General features: G+C 43.8%; 1 protein-coding gene across 1 annotated transcript; it reads left to right on the forward strand.

The window, feature by feature from the left end:
- Window positions 1-4,774: 4,774 nt before the first annotated feature.
- ARL5A (ARF like GTPase 5A) lies at window positions 4,775-15,789 on the forward strand. The gene is made up of 6 exons (XM_088529147.1): window positions 4,775-4,936; window positions 6,538-6,598; window positions 9,591-9,738; window positions 10,559-10,642; window positions 14,499-14,650; window positions 14,951-15,789. Exons 1-6 carry the CDS (start codon window positions 4,891-4,893, stop codon window positions 14,997-14,999), a joined length of 540 nt encoding a protein of 179 aa, XP_088385273.1. The 5' UTR covers window positions 4,775-4,890; the 3' UTR covers window positions 15,000-15,789.
- The last annotated feature ends 2,627 nt before the right edge of the window (window positions 15,790-18,416 follow it).

Genomic DNA, 18,416 nt, shown 5'->3' on the forward strand with positions numbered 1-18,416 from the left:
ATTTGGCATTTTTTAAAAATAGGTAGATTTTTCTGAATTGGTGTCAACGAATTTACTGCATTTTCCATCAGTTTAAATTGCTGCCTGATACTTCCATTTTGCATATGTGATTTGATTTTTCAATGAGCGGTGTTCCTTCCATGTTAGCAGGAAAACAACCCCCCCAAACTACAATTAGGAAGTCCCTGCATCCCTGCATTCACCTGTAGGGATTTCCGCCTCAAAGCTGAAATTAACATGCATACAAACAGATTCCTAATTCTGGCCAATGCAGAGATTCTGCATGTGCCCGTTGACAATAGTGGCAGCGTTCGTAGCCCAGGGTCTGGAAGGCGGTAGTGCTACTTGCTGTTGTGCAGCAAGGAGCAGGGAAGGGAGGACGTTGCATCCGCCACCCGGACGGTGGGAGTCCCCCCAGATCCACTGGCACTGCAGAGATGTGCAGCAGCAGGGAACAAGCTCGCGGGCCGCCCGGGTGCGCGCGCCCAGACTGCGCTGGCGTTGGAATCAGCCTGATTCTCCTCCAGAACCTGCACCTGCGGGCAGGGAAGCTGTCCGAGAGCAGCACAGGAAGAGAATCAAGCGAAATGCACTTGTATGTATGCACAAGATACACTAAGTGGTAAAGTAACAGGAGGAAGGCAGTCACTCAAGCTCTGAGCCACGGACCTTGGGCTTCTCCGTTCCAGATAATCTGTTTCTCAGCCAAACTAGTTCCCAGTGATAGCCTGAACGCGCCACCACTTGGAGCCAGTTCAGACTCATGATGGTAAAGACATCATGGCCTTTACCAAAAGAAAGGAAAATAACCTGTTTTCTTCTTTGCTGATTTGCCCCTTTCTGTTCTTACTTCTATAGATACTGTATGTGTAGCATTCGACAAGGCATGCTGGGTAAACTATACTATGCAAATGTATACAGTGTTGCATGCTTTGCTCTCCCTCTGCTTTAATGCCTTTCAAAGAAAAAAAAGTGTCGTTATTTTTGTGAACAGAACCATTTAAAAACAGAAAATGCAGACTGCATGCTTGTAGTATCCTCATTTCTATGGGTTTGTTTTATGGAATTTAGATGTACAAAAATGAACTGCATTACAATAACTTTTCTACAATAAATCAAAAACTATACGAACAGTGTTTAAAAGTCTTTTTAAGTCTCTTTTTGCATTCTGGACTCAAAAGACTAGAAAAATGCTCGGCAGAGTCAATTAAACAAAATGTTGCAGAGCTGTTTGTTGTTTGCAGATAGCTTTTGGCAGCAGCTTAACGCGCTAACATTTTTCTAATAAAAATTAATGAGACTGTGAAGAAAGAGATGCATCTGGTCTGCGGAATGAATGATTTATTTTTAGAGCTATCTGCTCTAAAATGTTGCAAATCAGACACACAGAAACACATATTATAACTCACTATTCCATCAATAAGCAAAGACTTTCAGCCAACTGAAATCAATGGGAAGATTCTCATGGATGTTAATGGCTTTTGGCTCTGATCCTCCGCTGGATTTCATTAATTTAAAACCTGCTCCTAGAGAGAAGCAGCATAAAAATAATGTGTGGTACTAAGGAAGGAGGGAACAGTTAAACCAAGCACTTTCTACAGGCTCTTGCAAACAAGCAAGGGCTGAAGGGCATCACCGTGGGCCAGATCCACAGTGCAGTGCTAGGAGTCCCCGGGCAAGCTCCCGTGTGGGGTTTGGCACAGGGACGCAGAGGCTTTTGGCGCAGACCCTGTGATCACCCAAGGAACATGGGGCCCCCCACGCCTGCAGCCCCGGGACTGCCTGGCTCTGTGCGACGCTCCTGCAGGCAAGCAGCAACTACCCGTGCATCCCATTGAACTAGCTTGGCTAGGCGTTCCAAACAAGATATAAAGCGTGTGAGTTTTAATCTAAGCTGTTAATAAAGTCCTTAAGACCTTCCAAATAGAGGAAAAAAAAAATCTTTTGTCTGTTTTCCTAAGTTCCTAGAAGCTAAAAGTTTATTAAGCCTCCCCTGTTGTCCATCCTTGGCACATATTCCGGTTTTCTATACAGTTACGTCCCCTTCATTGGTGACATCCTGTGCCGGGGGACTGTGCAGTCAGGCTGCCCAGCAACACCTGAAACTGCCCTCAGGCTGCTTCACAGGCACTTGTGACTGGGATGTGGGGCCTTAAATGAGGAAGCCTGTCACTGAATTTCCTACAGACTCCACTGATTGGCCAATTTTCTTAGCAAACACCAGCAATGGCCATACTATGGCATTTAAAAAAGCCCGGTAAATGTTAAATCAGGCTATAATACAAATGCCTTCAAACCATCATGTAGCTGGTAGTAGGAAGCCATAGATGAAAACAATGGCCTCCTAGTCCCGAAACGCAGCGTGTATTCATCTTGTAAATGCACACCCCTTTCTGCAGCTGTCGTGTACCTGCAAACCTTCGCTAGCGCGCGGCAGGATGCACAGAGGCCACAGAGGATACGCGGTCCTGAGCAGTCTGATTTGGCTCCAACGAGTGCTGGCTGCAGCTTGTTAAGTTGCTTCGATAAGGCACACGTCTGAGAGAAAAAGTACAGGGGAAAAAAGACTCAATGCTCTTTTATTTAAAGATGTGAAATAAATGGTTTAACTGAATGTTTGCTACCCTCTCCTTAACTGGGCAAGATCTCTCACGCCTACGTAAACCCACAACGAACCCACAGACTTCAGCAAATTACTCTCTGTTTACAGTAGAGGCATGGGGAACAGAAATGTATCATAAGCAGCTGAAATTTTCAGCAGAAGTACAGCAAAAGGAGAGGGAAAGAATTACCGAGCAATTCTGTTTCAGGCTGAACGCTGAGCTTGTGGAAAGTGGGGGATTTCTTCCCTTTGCCTTTCAGGTCCCGCCCCAGTGCAAGGAGCCCTGGCACAGGCATTGACACCCTTGCTGGAAGCTCAGTTCCCTCTTGCACGACCCCAGGGCCTCCTGCGAAGCCATCGCACCCACCCAGCTGTGACCCTTCCCTGCTTGTCATTAGGGGGAGAAATTATTTTGGGTAATATAAACAACGAACATTAGGAAATATATTTGTGCATTGCATTTACATATGTAAAGACATTTCTATTTTTCCAAAGGCACAACGTTTGTCATGTTTGGGCATAAAATCTGACAAAACGCATGGCCAATACATTATATCTGGCTGGTGTTGGCCTGAATTACTGCACATATGTTACTAGTGCAGCGCATGATTTATTTTTATCCTGCCAGAGCATACTTGTAACATCACAGTTTATTATCATCAAGATTTTTATTTTCCTTAACTATTAAGAATCACATATTCCCCTTCACTGCAACAGAAAGCAGAGAAGCTTGCACGAGCTGGCAGGAATTCAGAGATTCCTACTGGCATTGCTGCCCCAACTGCGGGCCAGGATTGCACAGGGAAAAAATACACAGAACCATAGAATCACAGAATGCTGGAGGTTAGAAGAGACCTCTAGACGTCATCTAGTCCAACCCCTCTGCACACGCAGGGCTACCTAGAGCACGTGGCACAGGACTGCATCCAAGTGGGTTTTTATAACAAAATATATATATATAAAAAAGCCATGGTTGTAATAAAGGCTTGTAGAAGCAAAAAAAAAAAAAAAAAAAAAAAAACTCTTTGAAAGAAGTATGTTATGTGGGAAGGGAGTGAGACATCAGGTGGAAAGAAGAAAGAATCCCAGAAAGCAAGGTAGAGGAGGAACTCAGCAAGGAGCTGCACCAAGCCACGAAGGAACAGGTCAAAAACAGATCAGGAGATAAGTGTGTGTGGATAGGCAAAAAACAGGCCATCGTGCAGGTGAGAGGGCAGTAAGGAATGAGGTATCAAGGCCAATAACACATCATTTAAGTGTCATTTTTTTCTTATATATATATACTGCATAATACCATAAATCATAAAAAGAAGGCTATCCAGAGCACTCTGTCCCAAATAAACAGGGATAAAGTACGTCTCCATCCTTGGTTGAAGTGGCATCTGACCAAAATCTGAAAATTAAAGGAACTCAATCTGAACAGCATGGTGATGCCACGTCACTCTGCCGGGAAGCGGCAGGTTCAGCTTTCCCAGAGCAGCGCAGGTCTGCTCCTTGTTTACCATGCAGACCAGCACGGTTTAAACGCAGATGCCGACAGCTAAAAGCTACGGAATCTCCCCAAAGCTCTGTGAGAAAATGTTCTCCGAGGGGCGAGCTCTCACGCCGCAAAGGCCGCGTGCGGCAGCGCACTCCCCTCGCTAGCCCGTGCCAAGGAGAAAAGGTGACCGGCGCTGTCACCGGGCAGGGCTGGCCCTGCCCTTTGCGCTGCCAATAAATCTCGCGTTTTGGGGCGCTCCCCCGCACCTGATCCCCGCTCCTCAGGGCACAGCCCTAGAGAGCGCGATCGGAAACGCTGCCTGGGGCCGTAGAGGGCTCCGAGTGTTTCAAAAAACCCGCCCGGGCGCGCGCCGGAGCTGCCGCCTCGCGCTCACCTCACGGCGGGGCGGGGCGGGGCGGGCGCCAACGGCCGCCCCAACGGCCGCCCCAACGGCCGCCCCTCGCGTCACGGGGACACGTGACGCGGGGGCGGGGCCGGCTGCGCGCCCGCGCCCGCCCCCGCGCCGTACGGTGGCCGGCGGGCTCTGCAGGGCGGCGCGCGCTGCTTCCCTCCCGTCTCCGCGGCCGGGCCCGGCGGGGAGAGGCGGCGCGAGGCCGGCGGGCGCGGAGCGGTGCGGAGCGGCGATGTCTGTGCGCGGGGGGCGCCCGGGCCGCAGTGCGCAGCGCGAGCAGGCCCGGCGGCGCGGCCCCAGCCCGCCTCAGCGCCGGCAGGCCGGGCGCCGGGCCGGGCCCTGAGCCAGCAGGCGCGGGAGCAGGTGCGGAGCAGCGCGCGGAGCCGGCGGCCGAGGATGGGGATCCTCTTCACCAGGATCTGGAGGCTGTTCAACCACCAGGGTGAGGGCGCGGGAGCGCGGGGGCCGCCTCGGCGCCGCTCTGGGCATCGCGCGCGTTACCCGCTCGCCCCCCCGCAACGGTCGGCCCCAACGGCCGGCGGCGCCGCTGCCGCCTGTGGGAGAAGCGGCGCTTCTGGCTGCGCGGTGGTAGGGACCCGCTCGACTCCCCGTTAAAAAGGGGAAAAAAAAAATTAAAGCCTAAACCTCAAAACCCACCCACCAAAAAAAATTGCACCTAAGCCCTGGTACCTCCCATCCCGGTCAGAGTTTGCCGACTCTCTCTGCTCGTTGTCCGTCGTGAGCAGCGGCCGGTGCTTGGGGATGAAGCTGGTACGTGTTTTGTCTCACAGCGTCCAGCCCCGCTTTGGGCCTCCTGGTCCAGCTGATTTTGTAGCCTCTGAGATGCAGCCTGAAAGAAAACTGCCTCATTATGAGGGGTTCAGGGTAGAAGGTGCTTTTGCAATACTATGCACTTGTGGGAAGTTTTATTTTACACTTGAGTTTGTAGCTGACGGTGCCATGCAAAAACACATGATATTGGTAAAATTGCATACAAAGAGACCCCACTTGTCTGAGCCCTCTCCCCTTCCGTCTTTCCTCAGTACTAAAACGATGCGAGTTGCTTTGCTAGGGCAGGAATTGATCTCTGGTGGTCTCCAGCTTGGGTATAAAGGCTTTTTGTCACCCTCATGGGCTACTGGGGGTGTGTGAGAAAACCCCCTCTCACAAAGCATTTGCCTGCATGAATAGCCCTATTGAAGGCATTTGTGCAAGCAAAAGTTGTGTAATGGAGCCGGGAGCAGGCAGCGCTCGCTCGTCCCGGGAACTGTGGATCCAAACGTGCTTGACAACACCGGCTGTGGGAATCGGAGCGCTGCGTCCTGTGAGGTGCAGGAGTGAAGGTGGGAAAGAGCAGCAGTAACTGATTCCTGGCATCAAGCTCCAAAATCTGTTCCCGTGTGCATCGGGGGGTTTTGTGCAGCACTTGTTGGTTTATCAACAGCTTGAGTGAGCGCTGTAAAATGTTAATGGGCAAACGAGCCCTCCAGTCCCAACTTGATGCAGGGAGTAGAGGATGCTGTGGGAGACAGGTGGATCACCCTAGTTACTGTGCAAATCAGCTCTTCTCTTCCTCCAGTCTTCTTTTTTTTAACTACTTGGATTGAGGTTCTGAGGTTACTGGCCATAATGAAAGTATGGTCTTGGGCATGAACGTGTAATGTGTGCAAGAGCGTGTGTTTGGAGGAGTAGCTTAACTGCAGGCAGGACTAGGGAATGACATCTACTACGTTTGAGTGGTGTTTCAAAAATGTTTAGAAGCTCCAGAAATAATTTCGTTAGGAAATCGCTCTAGCAGTTTAGAGAAGGAAAAAAAACTCAGTCTGGTAAAAGTTATTCCTGTAGATGTGCAGACAGGGATGATGACAGTTACTTATCTACTCAGGTATGAACTCAATTTTAGGTGTGATAGGGCACCTGAAATATGACAGCTTTTGCTTAGGAAACCAGTCTAAAAATGTAACATTAACCTTGTTTCATAACATATCTGTTACTTTCATAGCGATGTTAACTAGTGACTTACAAGTAATGTTTTTATTTCAGAGCACAAAGTAATCATTGTTGGTCTGGATAATGCAGGAAAAACAACCATTCTTTATCAATTGTAAGTATAAACTTCTGATGATGTTTAATGTATTTCAATGTGTATTTCACGCATATGACTGTGACTTGTTTTAGCTGCTTTCCCTGCTTTTGTGCTTGGAGAACATTATGCTGAAGTTGACTGAACAGTATAGGTGCTGATGGATCCCTGCGTGTGTGTGCAGAGCGTGGAAAGGTCTGCACTTGGCCTGTATATATGAATGAGATTTTATTGAGAGCTTTTATTTATCGGATTACATTGCTGCTATTGTCTAAGTGCAATTAGTGTCAACTGTTTGCCAGCTATATAGAATATGATTGTATTGAGGATTAGCCACAGGTCAAGAGCGTTAAACTGCTTCTTGCCACAACATGTAAATATTAACAAATTGTCCCATTAGCTGGAGAACCAGTGAGGCCTGACTTTCCTCTGCCTGTGATTTGTGTCCTACATACAAGACTTACCTGATACCGTTTGTGGTGCAGGATGGAAAGCTGCAGCTGGGCACAGGATGGTGCTGAGCAGCCTGTGCTGCTTGGCCCGGGATGTATTTTGCACCACCAGTGGCTCCAGGTTCCTGGTAGCTGTCACCTTGTTGTGCAGCTTCTGGCCTTAGTAGTGGTGTTGACTCATATTTTATCCTGTGTGAACCTTGCTACTCATTTATGTGAAACTTGAACGCAGTTCATATCTCTGAGTCCTCTACTGCATTGTGATAAAGCAGCAGACATTTGTCTACAGACTTAGAAACATCTGGCTGGGACAGGCAGCTCAAGGTCTGTTCAAAAAAGAAACAGGTTTGCAGTTTCTCACGTTAAGTAGTCTGGTTGTATAAAGTATTTTGGTTCAGTAGCAGAGAGAACTCATTCTTGTTTGACCTTAAATTATAGGTTCTTTTCATCAAATTATGATCTGCCTTTGCTTTTCTCAAATGCAAACTTCATGTAGTATTTTCCGGCCACTTATGTTGTAGCACACTGTGCAAAAAGAGTGGAAGAAGTGAAGGTGGCTATCATTGTTCAGGTTGGGAGGGAGAGATTAAAATATAAATAGGAAAAGAACACATTTTAAAACTACTAAGTGCTGCTGCTGAGGGTTATCCTCAGTGTATTTTAATGCTGCCTGGGTTTCCACTTCCTCTATGAAAGTCTCATGATCCTCCTTGTCTTCAATTTCTGCAATCTCAGCGTTCTCTTTTCACTTCTATGCAGCTCATGGCTGTCTGTCTTCTCTTCCTTACTTGCTTTTTAGCCCTGAGCGACTTGCCCATTCTGTCTTCCCAAGTTCCCTTTTCCCAGCTCTGTTCCTCAGTTCTTCCTGCAGGCTCTTCCTTAAGCCCTACTCTGATCTCATAAAGCCCTCTCTTATTTTCTACTGTTTCTTCATGGAAGATATATGTTGCAAGCAGGAGTGTGTTTAACTGTTTCTGTATGAGATGGGCAGAGATAACAAGCAGGAATAATTTGGTTAGTGTCCTGACCACTACTTTCATGATGTGGACACTTACAGCAGATCCTGGAGCAATAATTCTTATAACAGACACTGGCAGCTCTACAGATGCTTCATTTCCTGCTCTTCTCATATTCAGATCTTGTCCCTCCCTGGTAGCTGTGCGTTTTTGCTCTCTGATGACTAGAAATGCCATCGCGCTTCACATTTATCTTGTTTCAGTGAAGGAGAAAAAAACCCTGTCATATTGCAAGCTGAGAGATGCCAACAGTTTGAGTGTGAAAGATTGCAAGTTCAGCCAGGGAAAGGGGTTTCATGATTTGCCTTTTCTGACATCAAAAGAACTCTGCTGAAAACTGTTTTTTATTATTATTATTATTTTTTTTTAATTATAAAGTCCACCAAGGGCATCTTGCTGTATCACTGTTACTCTTATTTCCCTTTGTGGTTCTTTCTTCTAATGCTACTTTCCCTTATCTTTGCTTCCTTAAAATGCATCGTGTGAGAAGGTATCTTGTATGCTCTTGAGGCACTGGGCAGCTAGGATTGCTTTTCAGAATACTAGACTGTCCTTGTATCTCTTCGTGGCTTCGGTCCTTTGCATCCTCTTCAGGTAATTTTCTGGCACTATTCCAAGTCTCAAGTTGCTGTCACTGTAACCAAAAGCTCTGCTAAAACTCCAGAAATTTTCATATAAAAGGATAACGGTACCAAGGTTATTGGAAAAAAAAATAATCCAGTTATTTGAAAATGATTGACTTTTTTTTTTTCTTGAAGCTGCTTTTAGTGTTTCTAAAACACTGTTTAGTATGTCTAGCAGAGTAGAGTTTAATAACTTTAACTTCAGGAGTATCCAGAAGACACATTTGGTTGTTGTTGTTGATGTGAAACTGGTTGTCTCTGACAAAGTTGCCCCAAGCCTCTCTAAAACAGCATATTGTCTGCATTCATGTCTGAAAAGCAGCATAATTGAACTGTATAGAAGGGAAGAGAAAAGAAAGTTTGGAAATAGCACAACTGAAGGGCTTCTGAGTGGTGAAGAAAGTATGCTAATGGAGAAATACGTAGTATGTTTGGAGGAGTTGGATGATGAGTTGTTTTTCTGAAACCTTGGAAATCCTGTGGCTTAAACTGCATTCTTACAGAAAAACAACTGCACTCTCCCATCCTGCACTGCATGCCAATATCAGCTTGGAAAAATAAGAAGTGACTGCTTAAATAGCTTTTGAAGCACATGCTCCCTCGGCTTTGTAATTTAATTTTAATATAGTTTTGTTCAAAAATGCCCTCTCAGGCTGGGCATATTGAGGCATATAATTTTGTTCACCGGTTCCCTTCCTATTGTTTTTTCCCCTCCATGCATGTACACATACACTTCGTATCTATTTGCTGCATAAAATGTGTTTGGTGGGATTCCCTGCGTGAGCTTTCTACCTCCAAATAGCTGTGAGCCCGAGTTGTTAGAGGAAAAGGTCAATGTGGAGCTCTAACACAGCTGGTAGTGCAGCTAACTTGGCAGCTTGCCTCGGTGGTGTCTCACGGAGTGGGTCTCTTCCTCTCGCAGCGCTATGAACGAAGTGGTGCATACCTCACCCACGATAGGCAGCAACGTGGAAGAGATCGTGGTTAATAACACGTGTTTCCTCATGTGGGATATCGGAGGGCAGGAGTCTCTCCGGTCTTCGTGGAACACCTACTATACAAACACTGAGGTAAGAAAAATGCTTCTTGTAAGATTCATTTTCTTCTGTCGGGGAAATATAATATATCTGAGGTTTGCCCCAGGCGCAGTTCCAGAAGATCGTGTTAACTATGTCTTGAATATTACTGTAGCTTCCACAGATATTCCAGATACTCGTATTTTGATTTCTAAGTCTCCTTTATAGCAAGATGTTGTGCAGAACGACTGTGTATTGTGTGTGTAAGATGCATAATGTGGATTGCAGTTAAAAACATCTTGTTTGTAGAGGTTCTGTGCCTTGGTATCTTCTGCTGCCTTAGGGCAGATGCTCAGTGAGTTTTGGTGTTGCACATCCCCATGTTTACAGGTTCCCTCTTGTGGACCATGAGTGCAGTATCTCTGCACAAATACTCTGAAACCCGAGTAACCCATCACAGGACAGACAGAAGGTCCCAGAAATTCTTCAGAATTCTGGGAGCTCTGCCCTGCAGGATCCCACGACCGATTTATGTAAGCACCCCAAGAGTTTTGAGAATAGATGTTAGCAAGAACACTATAGCACAAGTACAGAACTTGGTTAAAATTAAGTCAGAGCTTCTCAGTCAACATGAACCGTGATTTTTTTTTTTCCAAAAAAAGGTCATTTTAAACCTTATTTTCCTGTGCTTCACTATGAGATGCTATGCCTATATCTGTATGTATGTTTCTGCACTTGAAGTATGTAGCTTGTGTTTTTGTGGTTGACTATCCAGATATCATGATGGGGTTAATATTTTGCTTTGTGTAAGGATGTGTGACAAGGAATATGTTATTCTCTGAAATGCTCGCTAATAACTTCTAACTTTCTATAGTTTGTGATAGTTGTTGTGGACAGCACAGACAGAGAGAGAATTTCTGTAACTAAAGAAGAGCTGTATAAAATGCTAGCACATGAGGTAAGTAGATATATACATTTTTTTTGTGTGTGTATATATATATATTTGTTGTGTATAAGATTTGGTTGTACATACATACTGAAGGAAGCATTGAGACGTTATTTGCAAAGGTTCAGACTTAGGCCTGCCAGCTGGAAGTAAAGACAGAGCAGAATGCAAGGAAGCCTTCCCAGTGAAGTCCAAGGCAAATGTAACTGGTTGCATTCCCTGGTGTAGGCTGCATCAGAGCTCTGCCAGAGGCTCTGTCTCTTGTAAAGCTCCCAATAAACTCGTATATTAATATGGAGTTACTGAAGTGAGCTCCTACAAAAGTAGCTTTTCACCTTCTGAGTGCTTCAGAGAAGTAGGGGTTAGGACCTAGAAATGACTTCTGTGTCTTCGATCCTTCAGCTTGTGTTGTTAAAGACAGGTTACAGGGCTACCCGTTTTGGTCCTGATAATGCCTGAGACCTTAGGTCATCCTGTATCTGCAGAACAGAGGTTCTTGTGGCGAGAGTGAATTGTTCAAGCCCTAGTGCCACGCACTGTGTCAGGGGATGTAGCGTGCTTGAAAGTAGTCATGCTTTTGAATTCCAAACAACATATTAGAAAAAAAGAATCCTGTTCTACTAAAGTCACAGCAGCTGACAAGAGTTGGCATTTGGGCTTTTGAAAGATAGCACCAAATATGCTTCAAATCTCCCTCTGCCCTTTCCTTGTATGCATAGCTATTTACTAGCAGCAGCAGTAGGAGTAAAACTGAGCAGATTTTCCTGGAAAGCCAAACACGCTTATTCAGTAATAGTCAAGTAATATATGTGGTAATTGCAGAAAAGAAAAAGGCAAAAGAGAAATTCTTAAAACTGTATGAGACAGTTCAGTAGTAGTAGTCGTGAATTGTTTTGGAATGACAAAATGAAAGTATAACCTGCAAGCTTGTAAAGACTCTCTTTAAATTTGAGCCCTGTGTCAGGCCTAAAATCGAGCTAGCTCTGATCCTGATTCGTAACTTCTGCACTTCTTCAGCGTGTAAGTCAGGGAGCAGCTATTGCATGACCTTGGACTCCTTCAGGGGAGCTTATTGTTAGTAATGAAGTGGTGAGTGCAGCAGGACTAGAGCCTTGATTTTATTTATTTATTTATTCAACAAGGCGCAAGTTTATATAAACTTGCAAGTACAAGTTTACATACGCTTGACTAATATTGGGACTTGCAAGACAAACAAGTTAACGTGAACTGGATCCTTTTACAAGATGGTACCAAGGGCACTTAAAAGTGTCAGAATACACAGGTGTGCATGAAATACATGGTGTTACATCCCAGAATATTACCTCTGTGTTTAAGCTGTAGCCATTCTTTAGTAGAAGGCTGTAGGAAGGGCAGAGGCTCTGCATGCACTTCCTTTGAGCTTTATCTTCTCATTAAAACTTTGCTGCAATTTGGTAGCCTGTAGCCTTTTTACTTAGCATTTTCACATGATGCGCATAAGTGGATAAATTTCAATAAAGTAAACACAATTTAAGATAGGCTGTTCCCAGGGAATGTGGTAAGCATATGGAGGGCAGGCAGCCTGTCTTGTGCTGTGTTCTTGTGGCTATCTTGCACAGCTTTGTGTTAGCTGGGCTACTGAAGGCTCCTGCTGTGTCGTCTTGTTCTTGTTTTTCTTTGTTTAAAGACCTTCATTGTCTTAGTGCTACGGCTCTGCAGCCACCTGAGCAGGAGAGCTGGTGTAAAAGTGGCTGTGAAAGCACAGGGGAGGAAAAGCCCTAGATCTGTAAGGTCTGGGTTCCTTGGTTGTGATGGAGAATTACAATTGGCATCAGCAGGTTGTTGTCATACAGCCTGTTGCTGTCATTCGTCAGATTTCCAAGCTGTACTGCTTGGCCTGTTGAAAGTGTTAAACAAAATCTGTATGTTCTTTTTCACCATGTAAAAATGAAATGCAGATGGTGTTCATGGGCTTACCTTTAAATTAGGTGAGTTTGGAACTCCAGGCAGGGTGATTGTCCTTGCTTTGTGGTGGGAGGTTATTTCAGTGCCCAAGAAGCGTCCCTCTAAGAGTAACTGTGCTTGTTCTCCTCAGTCAGGATGTTTTGAACACATTCTGCTAACTTAATGGATGCAGTGACATTTGAAAATAACTTTGGTACTCTTTCATAAAATGAAAGTGAAAGCTGAATATGGTTTAAACAGCTTTTTCCATGAAATCTTTGAAAATCTTTTATTTCTGCTAACCAGTTAAATTACTCTGCTTTTTTATGGCCAAATTTCATTGCTCAGGTGAATTCCAACTATTTTGTGGACCACTGGGAATTAATTTTGTTATTGCTAAAAAAGCCTACTGCTTCTATATAAGTGCATTTATATAGAAGTGAAGTGGAAGCCTTTTTTTCTTTAAGAGGGACTGATTTCCAGTAATATGTATTCGTACTAGTGTAGTTCCAAACAGCTTGAGATAAAATATATTGCCCCTACAACTGCCATTCTCTGAATTCTGCTAGTACTGATGTTTGAAGTATTGCTTAATCCATAAAGAGACAGTTCTGTTTGCAATGGGATTGTTCACAGAAAACTCCCATGTTTTGATTCTGAAATCACTGTGGTGATTTTTAAAAAATCTGGTGCACAGAAGTCGTTGCTGTGGCTTGCCTTCCGCTCTGCTGGGGAAGCCGTGGTGCTTCCTACCTGGTGGAGTCTCCCTCGCTGCAGCTGCACATAGGAAGTGCAGGAGGGCTTGGCAAGGCGTTCCCGGTGTTCGCGGTGTCCTGCGCGGTGAGAACTGCCCTGCAACCAACTACCCGGGTCCTGCGGTCGGTCTGGTGAAGACCTTTGTGTCTTGTGGTGAGCTGTTCTTGATAAAAGCCAGACACGGCAAAATGCTGCAGCTTGGCTCCTTGGGATACAAAGGTGGGAATGGCCTGCCAGGTGAGGGTTACCTGGGAGACCTGGCTGTTGAGCAAGGTATGGAGTTACTGTAGATGTGTGGTACTGTGCTCCCTGCAGAGCTGTGGGGTTCCTCTGCTCCTCGTGGAGGCAACAAAATAATGCATGTGGTGCATCTTTTGGTCTGCTGGATCAAAAGATTTTCTGAGGTTAGATACTTCCTGCATGTGGCCTTTTTTATAGTGCCAGGGCCAAGGATTGCCTAGTTTGCTTTAACGTCCTTCACCTCTGAGGGCTGGCTCACAGCCACGCAGCTGCAGTGGACCTTGGAGAACCAAGTGGCTCCACCAGTTGCCTTTTGAAGCGTGAGAAAGGCAGCAGGCTTGATTGGAGAGACGAGGTGGGTCAGGGCAGGGAAGTATTGTCTTGGCTCCTGCAACTACCTACAAGTTGCTGATTTTTTGCATGATCATCACCTTGCATTGAGATCTTACCAGAAATGGATGAATGGCTTGGAGTTGCTCCAGTTCTAGAAGCTCAATGGGTCCATAAGCCCTCCTGCTTGTCCCTTCGATTTGGTTACCTTGTACTGCTGTAGTGGTCACTGACCTGGGCTCAGTCTTGCGCTCTTTGGTCCTTCCCCAACAGACAGGGTGCTTATGGTGGATATACTGTTTAAAAACTCCTAAGGAGTCACAACTGGCCATGGGGAGCATCCCAGATTAAATGCCCAAGGCACTGGGACAAGCAGATGCTGTTGGAGGCGAGTAGTTTTATTTTGAAAATGAATAGGGGTGGGCCTTGAAGCTTCCAGATTGCGAAGTCAGAATATGAACTCAATATTCAAGTTAGTGGCCATCTAAGCATGGGAATGGCAGTGTTCACGAACGCTCCCAAGCCAGGGTTTTGGCCTAGTTAGAGCTCTGTTGAAAAATATGCTTAACTGTCCCTTGGGATTTTATCTTTTTCTTTTTTTCCTTCTCCTTCTCACTAGGACTTGAAGAAAGCAGGTTTGCTGATCTTTGCTAACAAGCAAGACGTTAAAGAGTGTATGACAGTAGCTGAAATCTCTCAGTTCCTGAAACTAACTTCAATTAAAGATCACCAATGGCACATCCAGGCATGCTGTGCTCTAACTGGAGAGGGGTAAGGATTTTCTGCTGGAGGGAGATTCCCCGGTCTGCTGGATCACCCGATCATAACTGGAGATAGCTTCATTCTTGAGAAATAATGGCACCTGAAGCTCTCCCTACAGATCACATAATGAGATCTAGCAGTGTTAGGAGTCAATTGATTTTGGAAATGATTCCTCCAGCCAGAATTAACAGATCTTGGGAAAAGTTTAATTATTGTTCTTGTTTGTATAAGTTGTTCATATAAGATCTTTAAAATTATCCCGAGGAGCGTATGTATTCCTTAAATTTACTTATCTCTCTTTGTTGACAGACTGTGCCAAGGACTCGAATGGATGATGTCAAGACTTAAGATCAGATGATTTTTAATGACCTGTTTGCACGGACGTTGCTTTAAAAGAAAAAAAAGCTGTACCCATGATTACCTTGACGGTGGCAGAATTAATGGGTTAGATGTATTTATAATGAACTGATTTCAACTTCATTTTCTACATAGATACAAACACTTATATAAATTAAGACCATTTGGCAAAAAGACGGACGCAGTTGATGGCTCCGGTTTGGTTTCCCTTTTTTTTTCCTTCTCTGGGGGTGCATGTAAGAGCTGTGATCAATCTTCTTTTCAAGATACAGCCACTGGGAACAGTCTGATGCTGAGCATGGTGAAGACGAAGTGAGAGGAAGGAGCTTTTAATTTTGAGTTTTATTATTCCATTGTAGTCCTCTCTAGCTGAAGATGTTGGCTTCATTATTCCAGTAAATTAGCAAGCAAATCAATGGCATAGATATCAACTTCTCAGTATTTTTAAAGTTACTGATGTTACAAACGCAAAAATATTTTCCTGTATGTGTACTGTACATATTTGTGTATATTTATACCTCAGTTTTAGGTTAATTGCAATCTGTTCAGACAAGTGTGTAAAACTGAATCAGTATGTTGACAATAGTACTAATATTTGACATTTCCAACATGTCACAACTTCTTTTCCTTTGTTATCTGTATAGCTGTAATGTCCATCAGACAGTTGACTCACTACAACTTTATAAAGCAAATTCTGTCTTAAGACAATTGCTTGTTTCTCCCATGATTTTTGTCTCATTAGGGAAGATGCCATAAAGGATTGGGACATATGGATTGAATTTTAAACTATACTATACTACCGTATTGGCAAGCAAGAGTGGAAAATTTGCCAGTTTAAAACAAAACATTTTATTGTAGTTGTCGTTGGATTAGATGAATTTAAAAAGTGCTTTTCATTCTGTTCTGTGCTATTGCTTTTTATTTTCTGCAGTATGTGCTCATTTATGATTGAAGCCTAGTAGAATTTCTTTTAGCTTTCAATAAGGGAAAAATGTCCTTTTTTTTTTTTTTTTTTTTTTTCCCCTTAGCCAAAGAAGAGACATGAAAGTATGTTTAAAAGTCCCACTGGAATATTACCAAACTACTCTGTACTAAGTGTTTTTTCAGAGGAAAAAGCACATTCTCTCTGGTATTCCAAAATGTGTGTGTTTATAGTGTGCTGTGGATTGAGCTGGGATGGGCAGGGAGCACCATAGATTACACTACTGGGAAAGTGATGGTTCCACAGAAGGTCCTGGTGATACTTCTTGAAATAACTCCTTGCATGATCCCCAGGTGAGTTATTAAAAAGTGCCAGGACACTATGTGGTTATCTTTTCTCACCTTATTATTTAGTGGGATGGGTGACTATACTGAATAAGTTCAAAATTATCATTTTAAACATTGCTGGCTTTTTGTTAGGATGAGAGTTGGATGGTTTGAATTACTAGTTTTGTGGAAGCGTATGCAGCCTTAATTGCAGACTTTTATGCTTGAGATGTATTTGAGGAGTATCGTAAAATGAAATAAAACTTTGTTTAAAATGTCCTTCCCTTTCTTAGCTCATGAATTTGATAAGGACGGAAAAGACATTTTAAAGAAGAGCTTAGTTTGAACTTTAAAGTGCTTACTGACAGCTTGTCTTTGATTACGTGGTAGTGTCATCGGTCCGCCTGCCTGCCTGCTTTTCTGGGGATCATGTTGTGAATTCGTGGAGGGGTAAGAGGGAAGACAATTTTAAAAGTCTGTATTTAATAAAGGCAGGTAAAGCATTCAACTTCTTAATAGATTTTTGGTATCTATTATGTTAATGGGTTAAGGGAACTGCTGTCTTTGCTAAAACATTTCAATGTGTACATGCATATGTTTATCGAGCATGCACATAGATGTTGGTGTTTAACTGGTGTGTTGCAAAATGTATGTTTGAAGAAATTAATGCAAAGACTTTTTCACTCTGCCTGATGGTATCTACAAGAAACAAGCTCTGTGCACACTTGCATATAAAACCAAATTGTATGTTTTATAGTCTTAAATCAGATTGGCTTATTAACATAAGTGTTTGGGTTTCGAGTCTTATGTCTTCCATCCCTTTAAAATACTTCACTGTAGTAGTTTTAAATTCTGTATTTTGCCGGAGTGCGTGAGGGTTTTGTGCGTATGTGTTAAGCAAACAAGTTGTTAATGGAACAAAAATCATGGAGCAGTATTCTGAAACCTGCTTTCTGCTGGAATTTGCTGCTTGCTTCTTTGATTAAATTTTTAGGAGTTGGTATGTTCATATCATGAAAATGTCATGTTTTTTTTTTTTTTTTTTTTTTTTCCCCAGGTATGGCTGTGTTGCAATAAGGTGTTCACTGCCTACTCTCACCTGCTTTTTCCTCTCGGTGTTTCAACTATTTGGCTTTCTGTGACCTCTACAATTAACACAGTCTTATTTAATTTTTGTTTCACAAGTGGCAAGACCCTAGTGGGAAATGGGAGCAGCAGTGTACATTGAAGGCTGCTGCTAAAGCAGTGTTTTTTAGGCCCTGTAGTGCTCATAATCCAAAAAGCAGTTAGAAGATAGCAGTGCTGAGCAGAAAACGTTAGAGCCCTGGATGGGCGAGTGTCGTATCGCTTGTAGTGCTGAGGTTTGCAGCACCGAGGAGATTGGAGGGAAGATTTGCTGTTCCATAGCTAGGGTTTGGTGCAGCCAGTTCTGAGTGAAGCATCATGTGCCTGTGGTATTCCTGATTGGGCTGCAGGAATCAGCTGAAGAAATCTCTTAGGGTTTTTATTATCATTTTTAATCTTTTAAGTGCTATTCCGCTGTTTCTGAGAATGATGGATTTTGTCTGTGGTATCTGGGTGGTGATGCTTTGTCCCCTCCTTGGTAAAGAGGTGACAATCCACATTCTCACCTTTCAGGACTCTGATTTTGCTTGAAGTTATGTGCAGAGATTCTCTCAAAACAGACTAAAAGCAAAGTATTTGCCTCCTTATTTTGCTCCAAAAGTTTTCTACAAAAACTCTGCCTAAAGATGTTTCATGAAAACAAGCGTATTTACTCCAAATACTGAAGAGATGATCATTGGCAGAATTTTATGAATCTGCAGCCTCGGGTCGTGTTGTAGCTGAGTGGTCTTTTTTCTATACACCTTGCCTTTGGTCAGCTTGATTTTTATTCATTTTTTTTGACTTAGGCACTTGGGAGACCAGGGGAAGAGTAGAGAAACTTCTGAACACACAAGCTCTTGGTTTATGCTGTTCTTGTTTACGGCCCTTTCTTTCCCGCTTAGGACAAGTCGCTCTCTTGCTTAACTCTGTGACTTGTAAAGGAAATTTCACTTGATATCAGTGCTATTTTCAACTCCTTCACTAACAGTTTAAATACCACTGTCTTAACAATGACCCTTGAGTTTGAGTTTGTTTATTCGTATTGCTTTGGTGTTTTCATCCT

The sequence above is a fragment of the Tinamus guttatus genome, unplaced genomic scaffold, assembly GCF_059628265.1.
Source record: "Tinamus guttatus ecotype Peru unplaced genomic scaffold, ASM5962826v1 Tinamus_guttatus_pri_ptg000325l, whole genome shotgun sequence".
Taxonomy (NCBI): Eukaryota; Metazoa; Chordata; class Aves; order Tinamiformes; family Tinamidae; genus Tinamus; species Tinamus guttatus.